Source organism: Delphinapterus leucas, chromosome 2 (genome assembly GCF_059928025.1).
Source record: "Delphinapterus leucas isolate spDelLeu-1000000601 "Yukka" chromosome 2, BTC_Dleu_Yukka2, whole genome shotgun sequence".
NCBI classification, from domain to species: Eukaryota; Metazoa; Chordata; class Mammalia; order Artiodactyla; family Monodontidae; genus Delphinapterus; species Delphinapterus leucas.
In genome coordinates this window covers 153,187,011-153,204,236 of record NC_143130.1, presented here as the reverse complement: position 1 = coordinate 153,204,236, position 17,226 = coordinate 153,187,011, and the positions used below count along the sequence as shown (strand labels likewise).

At 38.8% G+C, this 17,226-nt stretch overlaps 1 protein-coding gene and 1 pseudogene across 1 annotated transcript in view; one reads left to right on the top strand and one right to left on the bottom strand.

Annotated features, from left to right (window-relative positions):
- BBOF1 (basal body orientation factor 1) overlaps positions 1–17,226 on the bottom strand; it is a 34,850-nt gene that overhangs the window by 13,099 nt on the left and 4,525 nt on the right. The window contains exons 3-5 of the mRNA XM_022576580.3: positions 12,930–12,995; positions 8,261–8,404; positions 166–246 (exon numbers count right to left, since the gene is read on the bottom strand). Of these exons, the coding sequence (XP_022432288.1) occupies positions 166–246; positions 8,261–8,404; positions 12,930–12,995 (291 nt within the window). The remainder of the gene's footprint in view (positions 1–165; positions 247–8,260; positions 8,405–12,929; positions 12,996–17,226) is intronic.
- LOC111176264 (ubiquitin-associated protein 1 pseudogene) lies at positions 9,112–11,861 on the top strand (annotated as a pseudogene).

Genomic DNA, 17,226 nt, shown 5'->3' with positions numbered 1-17,226 from the left:
GACAATCTCTCTTGAGGATTTCAAGAATCTCTAACTAAGAGGGGAGGAAAAGATAATCTTCTAATAAGATATCAAATGAAAACTTGATGTCTCAGAATACATATAAATATACTTACGTCGTTCTAGTACACAATATATTTATTTATTAATGCAAATATGCTGTACCTTTTCTTCCAAGAACCTGCCTTCCAATCTCCTAAGAGTCTCCTGATGTTTCTGCTCTATGTTCCTTAAGTCCTCCTTCAGCTAAAATTAAAATAACGAAAAAAAGAATGGTCAGTAGGAAATGGGGTGGATTGGGGCATATTCCTGGAAAATTCTCAGTCAGGAAATATTTTCTGTTATACATTACCTCTTAATCCTGAACACACAGAAAAACTCCATGCCCTCCCTCTGAGGACCATACTTCTCATAATCGTTTATAGATTTACAAGATCAGTATTGAGTTTCTAAAAAGCTTTTCATGAATAACAGTTTTCAGAACATTCAGATAAGTTATTATCATATTCATTTCCCCCCCGCAAATATCTTCATTTTAAACATGTGGACTTACAGAATCATAATATTTTAGAATTACTAGGAATCTTAGGGGTCAGACTATACAAATCTCCCACTTAGTATAGGAATCTCTTCTATGAGAAAAATATCAAGAGACAGAAGTATCACTAATCAAATCCTATTAATTCACTAGGCTGCCCTTTTAAGAGTTCCCATTTTTAGAAAATTCTTCCTAGTATCAATCTAAAAAGTATCGCCCTGTGATTCCCATAGACAGATCCTTCTATCCTCTAAAACTACATAGAATAAAAAGGACATAACATTCTTCCAGGCAAAGAAAATTGAGCTAACTTAAAGCTATGATCCTGAAGGCTATATATACTGGCAAGAACCAATCAGATTGAAATCGGCGCACTCAATCTAATATTCATGCCACAAAAAAAGGCAGTAGAGAAGAGCTTTCCATCACACAGACCAGAGTTCAACTGTTACCTCTCTGACTTACCAGCTGTTTGGGCAAATCACTTATCTTCTCTAAGTCTCAAATCTCCAGGGTAAAAAGAGGATAATAATAGTAGCTATTCTCATAGAGGTGTGACAAAGATTAAATAACAAATAATACACACAAAATACTTAGAATAGTAACCATTTAATACAGAGGTTAGTTATTTTATGTCTAATATTGTCCTCCCTTATACTTCACAATTTTCCTTCCTGTGATCTCTGTCCTAACAGTATTAAATCTCCATTTGATCCATATCATATGATTTCAGATGTTCTTCTTTCTTCCTGTATTTTTTAGACAATTTTAAAAAATGGCCTCATATTGTCAAAGACTTTCAAAATTAATGTCAATATATAAATTTGTGGAAATGTCTACCATGCCAGTGGGATGGGGGGGCGGACCTTTCAATTGCCATTGGGGTCCCCAAAAATCTATAAATTAATAAATCTTTTGAAAGATAATTAGGCAATGCATATGAAAAACCTTAAACGTTCACGTTCTAATTTAACCTATAAATTTCACTATAACTTCTAGGAAGTTATCCTAAAAACTAATTAAAAATATAGAAAAATACTTTGTTGCTTAGATGTTCCTCAGTTTATAATAGTGAAAAATTAGAGAAAAGTCCAAATGTCCAACAACAAGGGACCGATTAGTAAATCATGATATATCTGCCCAATGAAATTCCATGCATGTAGTCAAAAGGTTTTATAGAAAAATACATAATGGCATTGAAAAGTGTTCACAATATGTAAAGTGAAAAAATCAGGTTAACAAACAATTCGTACATCATAACCTCATTTTTGTAAAAATAGCATACATTGTAGATACTTTAAAATATATTTATACATAGCAGAGGTGGAAAAAATAAAGACAATATACCAAAATATTAACAATGGTTATCTTTAAGTAATATAGTTGTGAGGGGAGGGTTTTTCATTTTCTTTTATCAGCTAAATTTGCTGAAATGGGTATTATCACTTTGTCAAAAGAAGAAAGACTAAAACAAATTATTTAAAAAATATTAATTGCAACCTACCAATGTATGCTCCTTTTTTTAATCAGGTAATGGAAATAATTTTTTCTTTAAATTTATGCTTTGAATACCTTTTGATAAGCTAAACTTAATTGGCCTCTTTTAAATTTGTATAATGAATCCTATAGCACAGTATAATTAATTTTCCTCCCCTTTTTTAAATTCATGGGCCCCACACCTGCCTTAATTCTTCCATATTTGGGATTCCACATAACCATCTTAGTTTTTCCCATTAGCCAGTATCTTTAGCCTTTGAATTTAAATTTTCCTGGCCCACCACCCCTCTTTCAAAGGGTTGAAATTTATTTCTCCACTAGGTGGCAACATTGTTCTTTAAAAAAAAAATCACACTAAGGCCCAAAAGAATATGCGCAACTAGTTTTGTTTTTTTTTTAACATCTTTATTGGCGTATAATTGCTTTACAATGTTGTGTTTCTGCTGTATCACAAAGTGAACCAGCTATATGTATACATATATCCCCATATCCTCATAACCCCTTCCTCTTGAGCCGCCCTCCCACCCTCCCTATCCCACCCCTCTAGGTGTTCACAAAGCACCAAGCTGATCTCCCTGTGCTATGCAGCTGCTTCCCGCTAGCTATCTGTTTTGCATTTGGTAGCATATATATATATATCAGTGTTACTCTCTCACTTCGTCCCAGCTTACCCTTCCGCCTCCCCGTGTCCTCAAGTCCATTCTCTAGTCGGTCTGCATCTTTATTCCTGTCCTGCCCCTAGGTTAATCAGAACCTTTTTTTTTTTTTTTTTTTTAGATTCCATATATATGTGTTGGCATACAGTATTTGTTTTTCTCTTTCTGACTTACTTCACTCTGCATGACAGACTCTAGGTCCATCCACCTCTCTACAAATAACTCAATTTTGTTTCTTTTTATGGCTGAGTAATATTCCATTGTATATATGTGCCACATCTTCTTTATCCACTCATCTGTTGATGGACACTTAGGTTGCTTCCATGTCCTGGCTATTGTAAATAGAGCTGCAATGAACATTGTGGTACATGACTCTTTTTGAATTATGGTTTTCTCAGGGTATATGCCCAGTAGTGGGATTGCTGGGTCGTATGGTAGTTCTATTTTTAGATTTTTAAGGAACCTCCATACTGTTCTCCATAGTGGCTGTATCAATTTACATTCCCACCAACAGTGCAAGAGGGTTCCCTTTTCTCCACACCCTCTCCAGCATTTATTGTTTGTAGATTTTTTGATGATGGCCATTCTGACTGGTGTGAGGTGATACCTCATTGTAGTTTTGATTTGCATTTCTCTAATGATTAGTGATGTTGAACATCCTTTCATGTGTTTGTTGGCAATCTGTATATCTTCCTTGGAGCAATGTCTATGTAGGTCTTCTGCCCTTTTTCGGATTGGGTTGTTTGTTTTTTTGATATTGAGCTGCATGAGCTGCTTGTATATTTTGGAGATTAATCCTTTGTCAGTTGCTTCATTTGCAAATATTTTCTCCCATTCTGAAGGCTGTCTTTTCACCTTGTTTATGGTCTCCTTTGCTGTGCAAAAGCTTTTAAGTTTCATTAGGTTCCATTTGTTTATTTTTGTTTTTATTTTCTTGACTCTAGGAGGTGGGTCAAAAAGGATCTTGCTGTGATCTTGCTTGCAGAACACATAGAGTGTTCTGCCTATGTTTTCCTCTAAGAGTTTTATAGTGTCTGGCCTTACATTTAGGTCTTTAATACATTGTGTTTTTATTTTTGTGTATGGTGTTAGGAAGTGTTCTAATTTCATTCTTTTACATGTAGCTGTCCAGTTTTCCCAGCACCACTTATTGAAGAGGCTGTCTTTTCTCCATTGTATATTCTTGCCTCCTTTATCAAAGATAAGGTGACCATATGTGTGGGGGTTATCTCTGGGTTTTCTATCCTGTTCCATTGATCTATATTTCTGTTTTTGTGCCAGTACCATACTGTCTTGATTACTGTAGCTTTGTAGTATTGTCTGAAGTCAGGGAGCCTGATTCCTCCAGCTCCATTTTTCGTTCTCAAGGTTGCTTTGGCTATTTGGGGTCTTTTGTGTTTCCATACAAATTGTGAGATTTTTTTGTTCTAGTTCTGTGAAAAAGGCCATTGGTAGTTTGATAGGTATTGCACTGAATCTGTAGATTGCTTTGGGTAGTATAGTCATTTTCACAATGTTGATTCTTCCAATCCAAGAACATGGTATATCTCTCCAACTGTTGGTATCATCTTTAATTTCTTTCATCAGTGTCTTATAGTTTTCTGCATACAGGTCTTTTGTCTACTTGGGTAGGCTTATCCCTAGGTATTTTATTCTTTTTGTTGCAATGGTAAATGGGAGTGTTTCCTTAACAACTAGTTCCTAATTCACTTTGATTCAGAATGTATAGCTACACCTAGGATGGTATTTTAAAGTTCCTGAAAAGTTAGTGAACTTAACTTGATTCATTCTGCAGCATTTTCATATAAAACAAAACTAGATATTCTTTCTAGAAACTTTGCAGCTTTATTGAGGAATTGTAGATAAATAAAATGTATGATAGTTCAAGTGTACATCATGATGATTTGATATACATATACATTGTGAAAGGATTCTTCCCATTTAGTGGAAAACTTGATATTCCTTCAATTACATTTAATAAAAGACCCACTCAGCATTTAACATAGATTTATTGAGCATTACTGTGTATCCTGTCCTTCAATGAATACAAAGCACAGTACTGTTCATGCCTCAAAAAATTTACAATCTAGCAGGGGAGATAAGACAAATAATAAATATAATATCAAGATAGAATGGGCTAAGCAGTATAAAAGAAATACAAAATGCTATGGAAACATACAAAAAATTACTTTTTTGCTAATCATCTTCTAAAATTTTTTTCTAGCTTAATTGAAATATAATTAATCTATAACATTGTGTAAATTTAAGGTGTACAATGTGTTACTTTGATACACTATATTGCAAAATGATTACTACCATAGCATTAGCTAACACCTGCATCATGTCACAAAAACTACCATTTCTTTTTCTGTAGCAAGAACATTTAAGATCTACTCTCTTAGCAACTTTCAAGTATGTCATACAGTATTATTTGTTATAATCACCATACTGTACATTAGATTCCTAAGAACTTGTCAGTCTTATAACTGGCAGTTTTTATCGTTTGACCAACATCTCCCCATTCCTCCCCCCGCCAGCCCAAGTAACCACTCTGAGTTCAGCGTGGGTTTTTTTGGCTGCACCACACTGCTTGTGGGATCTGCAGACCAGGGATTGAAGCTGCGCCACTGCTGTGAAAGTAACAAGTCCTAACTAACCACGGACCACCAGGGAATTCCCAAAGTTCAGCTTTTTAAATTATTTATTTATTTTAATAAATTTATTTATTTTTGGCTGTGTTGGGTCTTCGTTGCTTTGCTGTGCGCAGGCTTTCTCTAGTTGTGGCGAGCGGGGGCTACTCATTGTTGTGGTGTGCGGGCTTCTCATTGTGCTGGCTTCTCTTGTTGCAGAGCACAGGCTCTAGGCGTGCAGACTTCAGTAGTTGTGGCATGAGGGCTCAGCAGTTGTGGCTTGTGGGCTCTAGTGTGCAGGCTCAGTAGTTGTGGCACATGGGCTTAGTTGCTCCGCGGCATGTGGGATCTTCCTGGACCATGGCTTGAACCTGTGTCCCCTGCATTGGCAGGCGGATTCTTAACCACTGCGCCACAAGGGAAGTCCCTCAGCTTTTTTTAGATTCCACATATAAGTTGTACTGCACAGTATTTGTCTTTCTCTGTCTGACTTATTTCACTTAGCATAACGCCCTCAAGTTTTGTCCAAATTGTCACAAATGGCAAGAAGAAAATTATTACTTTTAAATAGCACACTGAGGAAGTCCTTATGGAGAATACGCATTTGAGCTGAGCCTCTGAAGAATAGGTAAAATTTTAATGGACAGAGCTCTACCAGGAGTATATTCCAGATAGAAGAAACAGCGTAAACAAAGAAAGGCAGAAAAGACTTCAGGGAATATCCGGGTTGGGTGGATTAAAGGTGGTGTGTATGGGAAAGTGTAGGAAAAGGAAATAGTATGTTCCAAAGTAGGTGTAGGGTCTTGATTTTCACGCTAAGGTGTCTGGACAATATTCTGTTTACAATAGAAAAGATTGTTTATAATCTTCTTTACTAAAGAAGATTCTTTTTTCCCCCCTTGTTGCTATTTTTACTTTAAATATAGCAGTGTGTACACGTCAATCCCAAACTCCCTAACTACCCCTTCCCTCCACCCTTCCCCCCAATAACCATAAGTTCATTCTCTAAGTCTGTGAGTCTATTACTAAGGAAGATTCTTGAGGGAAGTGACCAGAACATCATCAGAACTGTGATATTTTAAGATTATTCCTGCAGTAGTGTGTACTTTGTACTGCGGTGGTGTGGTGAACTTAAAATACGTCCACATTTGGAATTTCCTGGCGGTCCAGTTGTTAGGACTCAGAGATCTCATTGCCTGGGGCCCAGGTTCAAACCCTGGTCGGGGAACTAAGATCCCACAAGCCCTAGGGACCCACCAAAAAAAAAAAGTTGAACTCAGAGTGGTGGTTACCTGGGCTGGGGGGAGGGGGAAATGGGGAGATATTGGTCAAAGGGTACAAACTACCGGTTATAAGACTGACAATTTCTTAGGAGTCTAATGTGCAGTAATAAGAATAGCAGGATCAGCAACAGCAGGTAATCTTTATCATACAGTGCTAAGCATTTACAGTAAAACAGGTGACAGGTATTCCCCACTTTTCTGAAAGTTCGCTTTACACCACTCTGCTTTTACAAAAAAATCTACATTAGTACCTGTTTTCGCTAACCGAAAGTAATCCAGAGAGGATTTTCACTTTTATGAAAAAAAGGCGAAAAGCAAAAAAATAGTGTTCAGCAGCGAGTGGTGTTACTGAGGCAAAGCACACCCTTAGCAACGAGGGGAGTGGCACCACTAAACTCCTTCCCCGGGAACTATACTCAGAGTCAAGCTGCCATAGCTTTGAACTACGTCTGTGAGCATCTGTGCTTTATCTTGATTTTGTGCTTCTGTTAGCAAGGTGTGTCCTATGGTAACTGCTTCTTCAGCTTAGGAAAGGTTTCATAGGAACTACTTTCAGATAGCGAGGGAAACCTGTATTTAGTCTTCACAATGACCCTTTGAAATTGGTACTATTGTTCTCACCCCCATGTTACAGATGAGGAAGCTTAACAAGATATCCAGGTAGTGAAGACAGTATTTACACTCTAGCAGTATGACTTCAAAGCACCAACTTTTAGCCCCTATACCACATGGTGTATGGCTATCTTAGGTGGCAATACTACTTCTGGTACTATTACTAATAATAGCAGCAGTTGCGTGTTAGAGCTGGCTCATACCAGGAATTTTGCTAGCACATTGTAAAAGCATTGGTAGCTTGAAATTGGCCACAACGTAAGTATTTACACCAAGGAAATCAGCAGATGCTACAAATGAGGACCTTTTTTTGCAGAGAGCTACACACCACTGTTAATTCTCACTATGAGACGTACACTATTTTAAGCACTTTACATATATGAACTCATTTAAGCCTTACAACAACCCTATGAGCCAATAACTCTTATCACCCCCATTTTACAGATGAGGAAACCTAGGTATAGAGAGGGTAAGTAATTTGCCCAAAACCACAAAGCTGATTTCAGCTACTTGTGCCCAGCCCTCATCTGTGCCATTTATTGCATTGTCATTAATGCAAGAGAACTATTTTCTGAACTGAGGGAATGGAAAGAGCATGCAAGGTCAGAGAAACTTTCTGAAAGTACTCAGTTTTCCTCACCACATCCACCCCTACCCAGAGTACCTTAAATTTTTCTAAAATTATCATTCATCAGTCTAAACATATTTTCCTTTAGGACTTCACTACTTTGCCCCTAATGTTTTTCTGGATCTGTAGTTCCAAAGGTTTAACTGTTGATAAATGTGAGTGTGTGTATTCGCTAAGATCTGATGAATTCACAAAGAAATCAAAGCTTAGAAAAAGAAAAGTCTAACCATCAAGACTTTTTGCGTCCAGTCCTACACTGATATATCTTCCCTGTTTCTCCCATATAATCTCTGAAATGTCAAAGGGATTCCTTTACTATCTCATAAGAGTAAATTTCTATGAAGGCCTTTGCAGACATAAGTAGTTAATTCTAATCTCCTTTAAAAAAAAAAAAAGGAAGAAAGAAAGAAACTTACATCATCTAATTCTTTCTCTACTTGGATTTTTCTCTTCTGGAATTGTTTTATTGTTTTGAGCTCTGTCTGAATCATGCCAATTTCTCTGGCTTTTTGATGGAACTGTCCCTCCAGCTCACTTATTTGCACAGTATATTTTTGTTCCTGTAGGCAAAAAAAAAAAAAGGTAAATGAGTTAGGAAAAAGAACAGAGGTCACACAGAGTCCTGTTCCATATGAAGCCTTAAGCCATTTGTCTGTCTTTGAAGAAATTGTTCCCTTTTTATTTTTGCTTTTGCATAAGCTTTTAATTTTTATTAAAAGAGACCAAGTGCCTTGAATAAGTAAAAAATTCTAAAGTGAGCTGATCTTGTATAGAAGATGTAGATATTTATTTAAAAGGGGTATGAGGGACTTCCCTGGTGGCGCAGTGGTTAAGAATCTGCCTGCCAATGCAGGGGACACAGGTTCGGGCCCTGGTCCGGGAAGATCCCACATGCCGCGGAGCAACTAAGCCCGTGTGCCACAACTACTGAGCCTGTGCTTTAGAGCACGGGAGAGCCACAACTACTGAGCCCACGTGCTGCAACTACTGAAGCCCATGTACCTAGAGCCCGTGCTCTGCAACAAGAGAAACCACCGCAATGAGAAGCCCAAGCACTGCAATGAAGAGTAGCCCCCACTCACCGCAACTAGAGAAAGCCTGTGTGCAGCAACGAAGATCCAACACAGCCAAAAATAAAAAACAAATAAATAAATTTATTTTAAAAAATAAAAGAGGTATGAGAAGACTGAACAAATCTTTAACCTGTAAGAAAACTAAATAACATCCCTGAGCCTAAATTAAAATTAGTAAGCTAAGAGACAAAGGGATGGCCAATATCTCTTATAAATAAAGAAGGAAGAAGGTGGAAAAGGAGGAAGGAAAGGGGGAGACAGAAGGAGAAAAAAGAGAGGAGGAGAAAGGGAAGAGAAGGAGAGGGTAAGGAAAAAAAAAAGAGGGAAATAGAGGAGAAAAAGGCCCAATAACACAATTAAAACATGAACAAGGGCTATCAAAAGAAATACAAACGACTCTCAACCACATGAAAAAATGCTCAACCTAGCTCATAATAAGAGAAATGCAGGAAGGAGGAGGGAAGTGGGGCTTCACCATGGCAGCTGTGGCCCTGGCGGTGGCTACGGTGATGGCCTGGCCTGGATAGGGCAGAGTTGAAGGTGGTGGTGTTCGCTCTCCCTAGGGGCCATCAGGAGCTCAGCGGGGACAGAGCCTGGGAGGCCGGTCGGTGGCAGCACCTTTCAGCTTCTGGGACAGCGGCGGCAGCGTTCACGTTCTAAATGGCTTCTAAGAAGTTGGGTGCAGATTTTCATGGGACTTTCAGTGACCTTGATGATATCCCATTTAAGATAGAAGACAAATTCAAAACACCAGCTAAAGTTGGTCTACCTATTGGCTTCTCCTTGCCTGACTGTTTGCAGGTTGTCAGAGAAGTACAGAATGGCTTCTCTTTGGAAAAGAAAACCATTGAGTGGGCTGAAGATATTAAGAAAATCCAAGGAGCCCAGTGGGAAGCAGAGCACAAGGCTGAGGAAGCAGAAGCTAAAGTGAATTCTAAGAGTGGCCCAGAGGGTGACAGCAAAATGAGCTTCTCCAAGACTCACAGTACAGCCACAATGCCACCTCCTATCAATCGCATCCTTGCCAGCTTACAGCACAACAGCCTCCTCACCCCGACTCGGGTCAGCAGCAGTGCCACAAGACAGAAAGTTCTCAGCCCACCCCACACAAAGGCAGATTTCAATCCTGCTGACTTTGAGTGTGAAGAAGACCCGTTTGATAATCTGGAGTTAAAAACTATTGATGAGAAGGAAGAGCTGAGAAACATTCTGGTAGGAACCAGTGGACCCATTATGGCCCAGTTATTGGACAGTAACTTGCCTAGGGTCTGTGTTACAGGATGAGGAGGTCCTGGCATCCCTGGAGCAGGCAACCCTAGATTTCAAGCCTCCTCACAAACCCAGTGGCTTTATAACCTTACCACAGTTGGGCAACTGTGAAAAGATGTCGCTGTCTTCCAAAGTGTCCCTCCCCCCATCCCTGCAGTAAGCAATATCAAGTCCCTGTCCTTCCCCAAACCTGACTCTGATGACAGCAGTCAGAAGACAGCCATGATGGCAAGCACTTTCCACAGCACATCCTGCCTCCGCAGTGGCACGTTCCAGAATTCCCTAAAGCCTTCCACCCAAAGCAGTGCCAGTGAGCTCAATGGGCATCATACTCTTGGGCTTTCAGCTTTGAACTTGGACAGTGGCACAGAGGCGCCAACCCTGAACCATTCCCAGATGCCTTCCCTCTCTGTCTTGTCTGTGTGCACAGAAGAATCATCACCTCCAAATACCTGTCCCACGGTCACACCTCCTAATTCCTCAATGTCACAAGTGCCCAACACTCCCAGCTGTCCCCAGGCTTATTCTGAACTGCAGATGCTGTCCCCCAGTGAGCGGCAATGTGTGGAGACGGTGATCAACATGGGCTACTCATATGAGTATGTCTTGAAAGCCATGAAGAAGAAAGGAGAGAATATTGAGCAGATTCTCGACTATCTCTTTGCACATGGACAGCTCTGTGAGAAGGGCTTTGACCCTCTTTTAGTGGAAGAGGCTCTGGAAATGCAGCAGTGTTCAGAGGAAAAGATGATGGAGTTCCTTCAGTTAATGAGCAAATTTAAGGAAATGGGCTTTGAACTGAAAGATATTAAGGAAGTTCTGCTATTACACAACAATAACCAGGACAATGCTTTGGAAGACCTCATGGCTCGGGCGGAAGCCAGCTGAGACCAGGCCCTGCCTAGGCCCTGCCACGGAGCCCCCGTTGCCGAAGGCCCTGAGGAGACAACCTGTGGGGAAGAAGGGGCACACTTCCGGATTTTCTTTTGGGGGTGGAAGGTCAGGTGTAGAGGCTGTGCTTGCCAAGTCTCTATGAGCCTAGGTCCTGAGCTGGGGAGAAAGTGAGGAAGATTTGGGCATGCAAATGCCCCCAGAACTGTCCTGGCTCCTTCCATAGTAAAAGTATTTGTATTCTGAGAAGTGTCCTTCTCACCTTGGCCATCCAGAGAGACTTCTCTGGTCTTTCTGGGGTCTGTATGGCTTCAGCTGAAACCTGGCCCAGCTGCCAAAAGGAATTGGGGAGAAGGAGGTGGGAGGGCCAGACTCAGTGCTACTTTGGGGCTAGATGTTTCCCTTCTCTGCAAGGGTGGACTGACCTCTAATCCAAGTTGAGTGCAACTGAAAGGTTCTTCCAGGGTTTTGTTTTTTTCCCCTTTTAACGACGTCACTTATTGTTAGACTGGTTCTGCAGTGTCTCTGAGGTGCAAAGAATGCCCTTTTCCCCTTGGGGCCCTGAGTTTGCCTTTTCTGCCAGGCAGTTACCATACTTCCCTGCCCCAGCCTGTTTCTTTTGGCCTGGTTTGGACCACAGTCTTCTGCTACCCCAGATTTTAGAGCCCCCTGCTCTAGAAAACAGTTGTCAGTTTAAGAAATCATTGGCCCCTTCCCAGCACATCAAGTGGGGAAGAAAGAGGCTGTGATTTAGTCACCCAGCACTCACTCCCCCTCAGTTCTCCCTGGAGAACAGCCTCTCCCTCCAGCCCCTTGCTCTAGGATGACACAATGAATAACACCTAGTCATAGAAATCAGTCTCTTTGGTTTGTTTTGTATTATGTTGTACATCATTAAAGATCTAAATACTAAGGATATACAGTCTTGATGAATCTAAAGTAAATTGCTAACTATTTTGATTCTTCAGAGAGAACTACTAATAAAAATCTAAAAGGTAAAAAAAAGAAAAAAAGAAATGCAAATTGAAGTACACTGAAATATTTCTTACCTATGTTGACAAAAATCCATTTTGACAATATACTCTGGTATATTGTGGAGACATGGATAGAAGTTTGATTTCTCAGAATATACCATGTTTGATAGATTTTACTTTGGAATCATATAAATATTTTACATAATTATAGTTATATAATTGTACATTAAATTAAACTTTATAAAGCAACTCCTAAAAATCAAAAGCAAAATGTGTTGTTGAGTTGGTGGCATATCCTCACAGGAAGGAATTATTTCAAATCATTTTTAAACCTTGTCAATTTGATTGTAGATCCCTATCAGTATATATCCTAAGGGGAAAAGTGTCCCCCCCAAATCTTAAACTGTATCCACTAATTTATGTTGGTGGTAGTATTAATATTAGTATTCTGTGCCTATTGATGTATTAAGGTTTGAAGAAAATACACAATTATACTGGTATCATGAAGAACCACGGTTTTTGGTGAGGAAGAAAGGAGACACAGATAAAGTTAAGTAAAAATCCTGTACTCCTGCATCTGAATTTAAAGTATTAGTATGGGCTTATGATATATTTTAATCTTCAAAAACCATATATTTCCTAGCTCTGTCCACTGAAAAGCAAGCCCTAGAGCTCAAGATCAGTAAACACCACTACTACCAGATGGTTTTCTACAATAACAAAATTTTATGTTATTTTTGAGCTTCTGTACAGTCAAGTGTGTGGGCTTTAAGGTCACTGAGCTGCTCAAAGGATCTACTCACTTGTTCTCCTTGTGTCTTAAATATCTGAACTTGCCAGAAACCTGACCACCAGTAAGTGACCACCAATGTACATACCAATTTTTCCTTCTCTTCTTGGGCTTTTTCCTTAGTTTCATTCAATTGCTGTTTCAGTTTTTCAATCTGTAGAAAATGGAAATACAGAGGAAGGTAAAGAAATTACTCTGCATCCTAACTTAATTAAGTAGTCTAGTTTTCACATGATATTAAAACCAGTAGGGTTGGAGACGTGGAAAGAAGAGGATAGAGGACATAATCCACCCTGTTAACTTGCTATTGCCAGCTTCCAAAACTTGGCTATCATCACAATTGCCTGGGTGGGTAACGTGTGTGTGTGTGTGTGTGTGTGTGTGTGGTAAAAAACACAACATTGAATTTACAATCTTAACCATTTTTAAGTATCTATTCACATTGTTGTGCAGCAGATCTCTGGAAATTTTTCATCTTGCAAAACAGAAACTCTATGTTCATGAGACACTAATTCCTTCTCTTCCCTCCCCCTAGCCTTTCTGCATTGTTTCTATGATTTTGACTACTTCAGATATGTCCACTGAAGAAAAACCACACAACCTGAAAGTTGTGAATTAAGTTTTATTCTAGGATTATACTGAGGGCTATAGCCTGGGAAGCAGCCTCTCAGAGAGCTCTGAGGAACTGCTCAGAAGAGGTAAGAGAGGAGCCAGGATATACAGGAGTTTCTTGCTGGAAAAAAACATGTAGTCAGACATCAAAAGATTAGTACTAATCACAAGGAATGGGCATTTCAAGTTAATGACTTTAGTGCTTTTCTATATAAGGGAAGATGCAACATCTGGGCTTGTAATTATTCCTTAGATATGCATCTTAACCATCTAGGGTCAGTATCCGAAGCACAGAAGCCTTCCTGTTTTTCTCCATCCTGAACTCCCTTCAGGACGCACCATGGGAGGAGGCAGGTGGTGGGTAGGGGTAAGGGGCTGCAATGGCTGATGGCTTGATCCTTATAGAACTGGAATAGTGGGCAATGTTCATTGTTTACTGGAATGTCAGGCAACATTCCCTGTCCACATACACTTCATATGAGTGGAATCTTACAGTATTTGTCCTTTTGTAACTGGCTTATTTCACTTAGCATAATGGCCTTGAGGTTCGTCTATGTTGTAGCATATGACAAGATTTCCTTCTTTTTTTTAAAGCTGCATAATATTCCATTGTATGTGTATAACACATTTTATTCACTCATCCATCAACAGACATTTGGGTTGTTTCCACATCTCGACTATATGAATGTGAATAATGTTTATGTGCATAATGTTTATATGAATAATGTTTCAAAAACATGGGTGTGCAATTGTCTCTTCAAGATCCTGCTTTAAATTCTCTTGGAAATGTACCCCAAAGTGAGATTGTTGGATCATATGATAATTTTATTTTTAATTTTTTGAGGAACCTCTGTACTGTTTTCCATAATGGCTACGCCATTTCACACTCCCACCAACGGTGCACAAGGATTCCAATTTATCTACATCCTCAGCAACACTTGCTATTTTCTGTTTTTCTGTTTTCTGTTTTGGTTTTTTGGCCCTGAGGCACGTGGGATCTTAGCTCCCCGACCAGGGATTGAACCCGCACCCCCTGCATTGGAAGGTGAAGTCTTAACCACTGGATCGCCAGGGAAGTCCCTTGTTTTTCTGATAGTAGCCATCTTAATGGGTGTGAAGTGATGACCTGGAGTTTTGATTTGCACTTCTTTTAAATGAGGATTTTTTTAAAGAAAAGTTTCAAGAACAGTACAAAGAATTCTCATATACTCTCCACCCAATTTTGCCACATTTGCTTTCCCTCTATGATAGATCTAAATATATGTATATATGATACAGATGTTTGAAACTGTTTTTTCTGGAGCATGTGAAAATAAGTCTAGGACATCATACCCCTGTACCCCTAAATATTTCAGTATGTATTTCCTAAGAAAGAGGACAATCTCTTAGAAGCACAGTACAATGATCAAAATTGGGAAATTTAACATTGATAAAATACTATTATTTAATCTATAGTCCATGTTCAAATTTTGCCATCAATTGTCCCAATGGTGTCCTTTTATTGTAACTTTCCTTTTCCTGGTCCAGGATGTAATCCCCGATTATGATTACACTTAGTTGTCATATATCCTACTCTCTTTAATCTGGGGCGGTTTCTCAGCCTTTGTCTTTTATGATATCAAAGTTTTTGAAAACTACTGGCCAGGGTTGGAGTTGTCTGATGTTTCTTCATGAGAAGATTCAGGTTATGCCCTTTTGGCGGGCATACACTGCCTAAGTGATGATGTATCCTTGTCACTGCATCACGTCATGAAGTGACTGACGTTAATTGTAATCAACTGGTTAAGATTGTGTCTGCCAGGTTTCTCCACTTAAAAGTTACTATTTTTCCTTTTGTAATTATTAAGTGTTTTGGGGGAAGATATTTTGAGACTATGCAAATATCCTCTGCTCATCAAAATTTCACCCACTAGTTTTAGCATCCACTGTTGTTCTTGACTGAATCAATTATTACTCTGAAGCCAAATGGTGACTTTTCTAATTCTATCATTCCATGGAAATTTAATAATTTACTGCATTCCACTATAAGGAAAAACTTTCTATTCTCCCTTATTTATTTAAATAAATAAATTTATTTATTTAAATAAATACATTTATTTATTTATTTATTTTTGGCCGTGTTGGGTCTTCGTTGCTGCGAGCAGGCTTTCTCTAGTTGTGGTGAGTGGGGGCTGCTCTTCGTTGCAGTGCACGGGCTTCTCATTGCGGTGGCTTCTCTTGTTGCAGAGCACAGGCTCTAGGTGCACGGGCTCAGTAGTTGTGGCTCGCGGGCTCTAGAGTGCAGGTTCAGTAGTTGTGGCACACGGGATTAGTTGCTCCATGGCATGTGGGGTCTTCCCAGACCAGGGCTCGAACCTGTGTCCCCTGCATTGGCAGGAAGATTCCTAACCACTGCGCCACCAGGGAAGTCCCTCTCCCTTATTTATTAATGTATGTGTTTATCTATTAGTTGTATGCACTCATGGACTCATTTTATTCAGTTATAATTTATTACTGTCATTATTTATTTTGAATGTCCCAGATTTGGTCAGTGGGAGCCCCTTCAAGCTACCTGCCGTGTCCTTTAATTTTTTTTTACTGACTTCCTGTCACAAGATATTCCAAATTCATTTTTTAGTTCAAATTCATTTTTCACTCTCCCTGCTCCAGTCTTAGAATCAATCATTTCTCCAAGGATGCTGGTATGTTTTAGTAGGAAATCTGAGTAGCTTTTTAAACTAAAAATTTCTTGACGTGGTTATAGAATCAGAAGATACAGAAGTGAAATACTGTTGTAAATAATCTTAGAATAGTTTAAGGAAACCCTGAAAATGTGTTAAAATAAATTGAGACAGTCCTCAGTCATGTAGGACAGGTGTAAAATATAATTAGATTTATTTTGTGTTGATTGAACAAAGCCTTAAATACCAAAACCCATAAGTGAAATCTCCTAATTTTGTCCAAGATATAATAATTTTCAAAACACACTTCACTTCTAATATTTCTATAATTAACATGAAGACTATAAACAGTTTAAATAAAGTTTAAGCAAATAACACATTTCTAGGATATAGTAGAACGAGTAACAAAACTCTAAGAGAGCTAATTGACCAGGGTATATTGAATCTATTCTACTTCTTCCTCCCAAAGTAGTTTCTTTGGTTTTAATGGGTATCTATGATTGTGAGAAAATTATGTATTTGCTACAGCCAGATCCTGGTCTTTGATACATGGAGGCAGATGAAAATCAGGAAATACCAGTGATACCGATAAATGCAGACCAATATCAATTAGCTAACGCAGACCACAAAGCTTCTATATAATGAATTTTGAAAATTATTTGCATGGCTGGCCTAAAGGCTTATTTTACAATAATACTTTATAGCAGACAATTTTAATAATGCATACTATTCAAAGAGTAATTTTTAAAATGGAAGTCGCCTAGGAAAGAGGGTTAAAAAAAAGTAATGTACAAAAAAATTACTTTATTTAAAAAAACACACAAAATCCACACAAATGTTCAGTTGGCCGATTTCTCTGATATGCTTCCAATATCATCTTGATCTTAGTTTTGATTTCTATTAACTTTTTCAAAGTATCAGTGCAATCACAAGCCATTCATTCACACATGCAAAAATATTTTAATGAGTGCCTACTATGTGCCAGGCCCATACTAGATGCTGGAGATACAGCACTCAACGACAATTTAAAAAGGCCCCCAATTCTTTACTTCTGTGTGGTTTCATTCTAATTAGGAAAAGAGAAAATAAATACATAAGTAACATGCATATAGT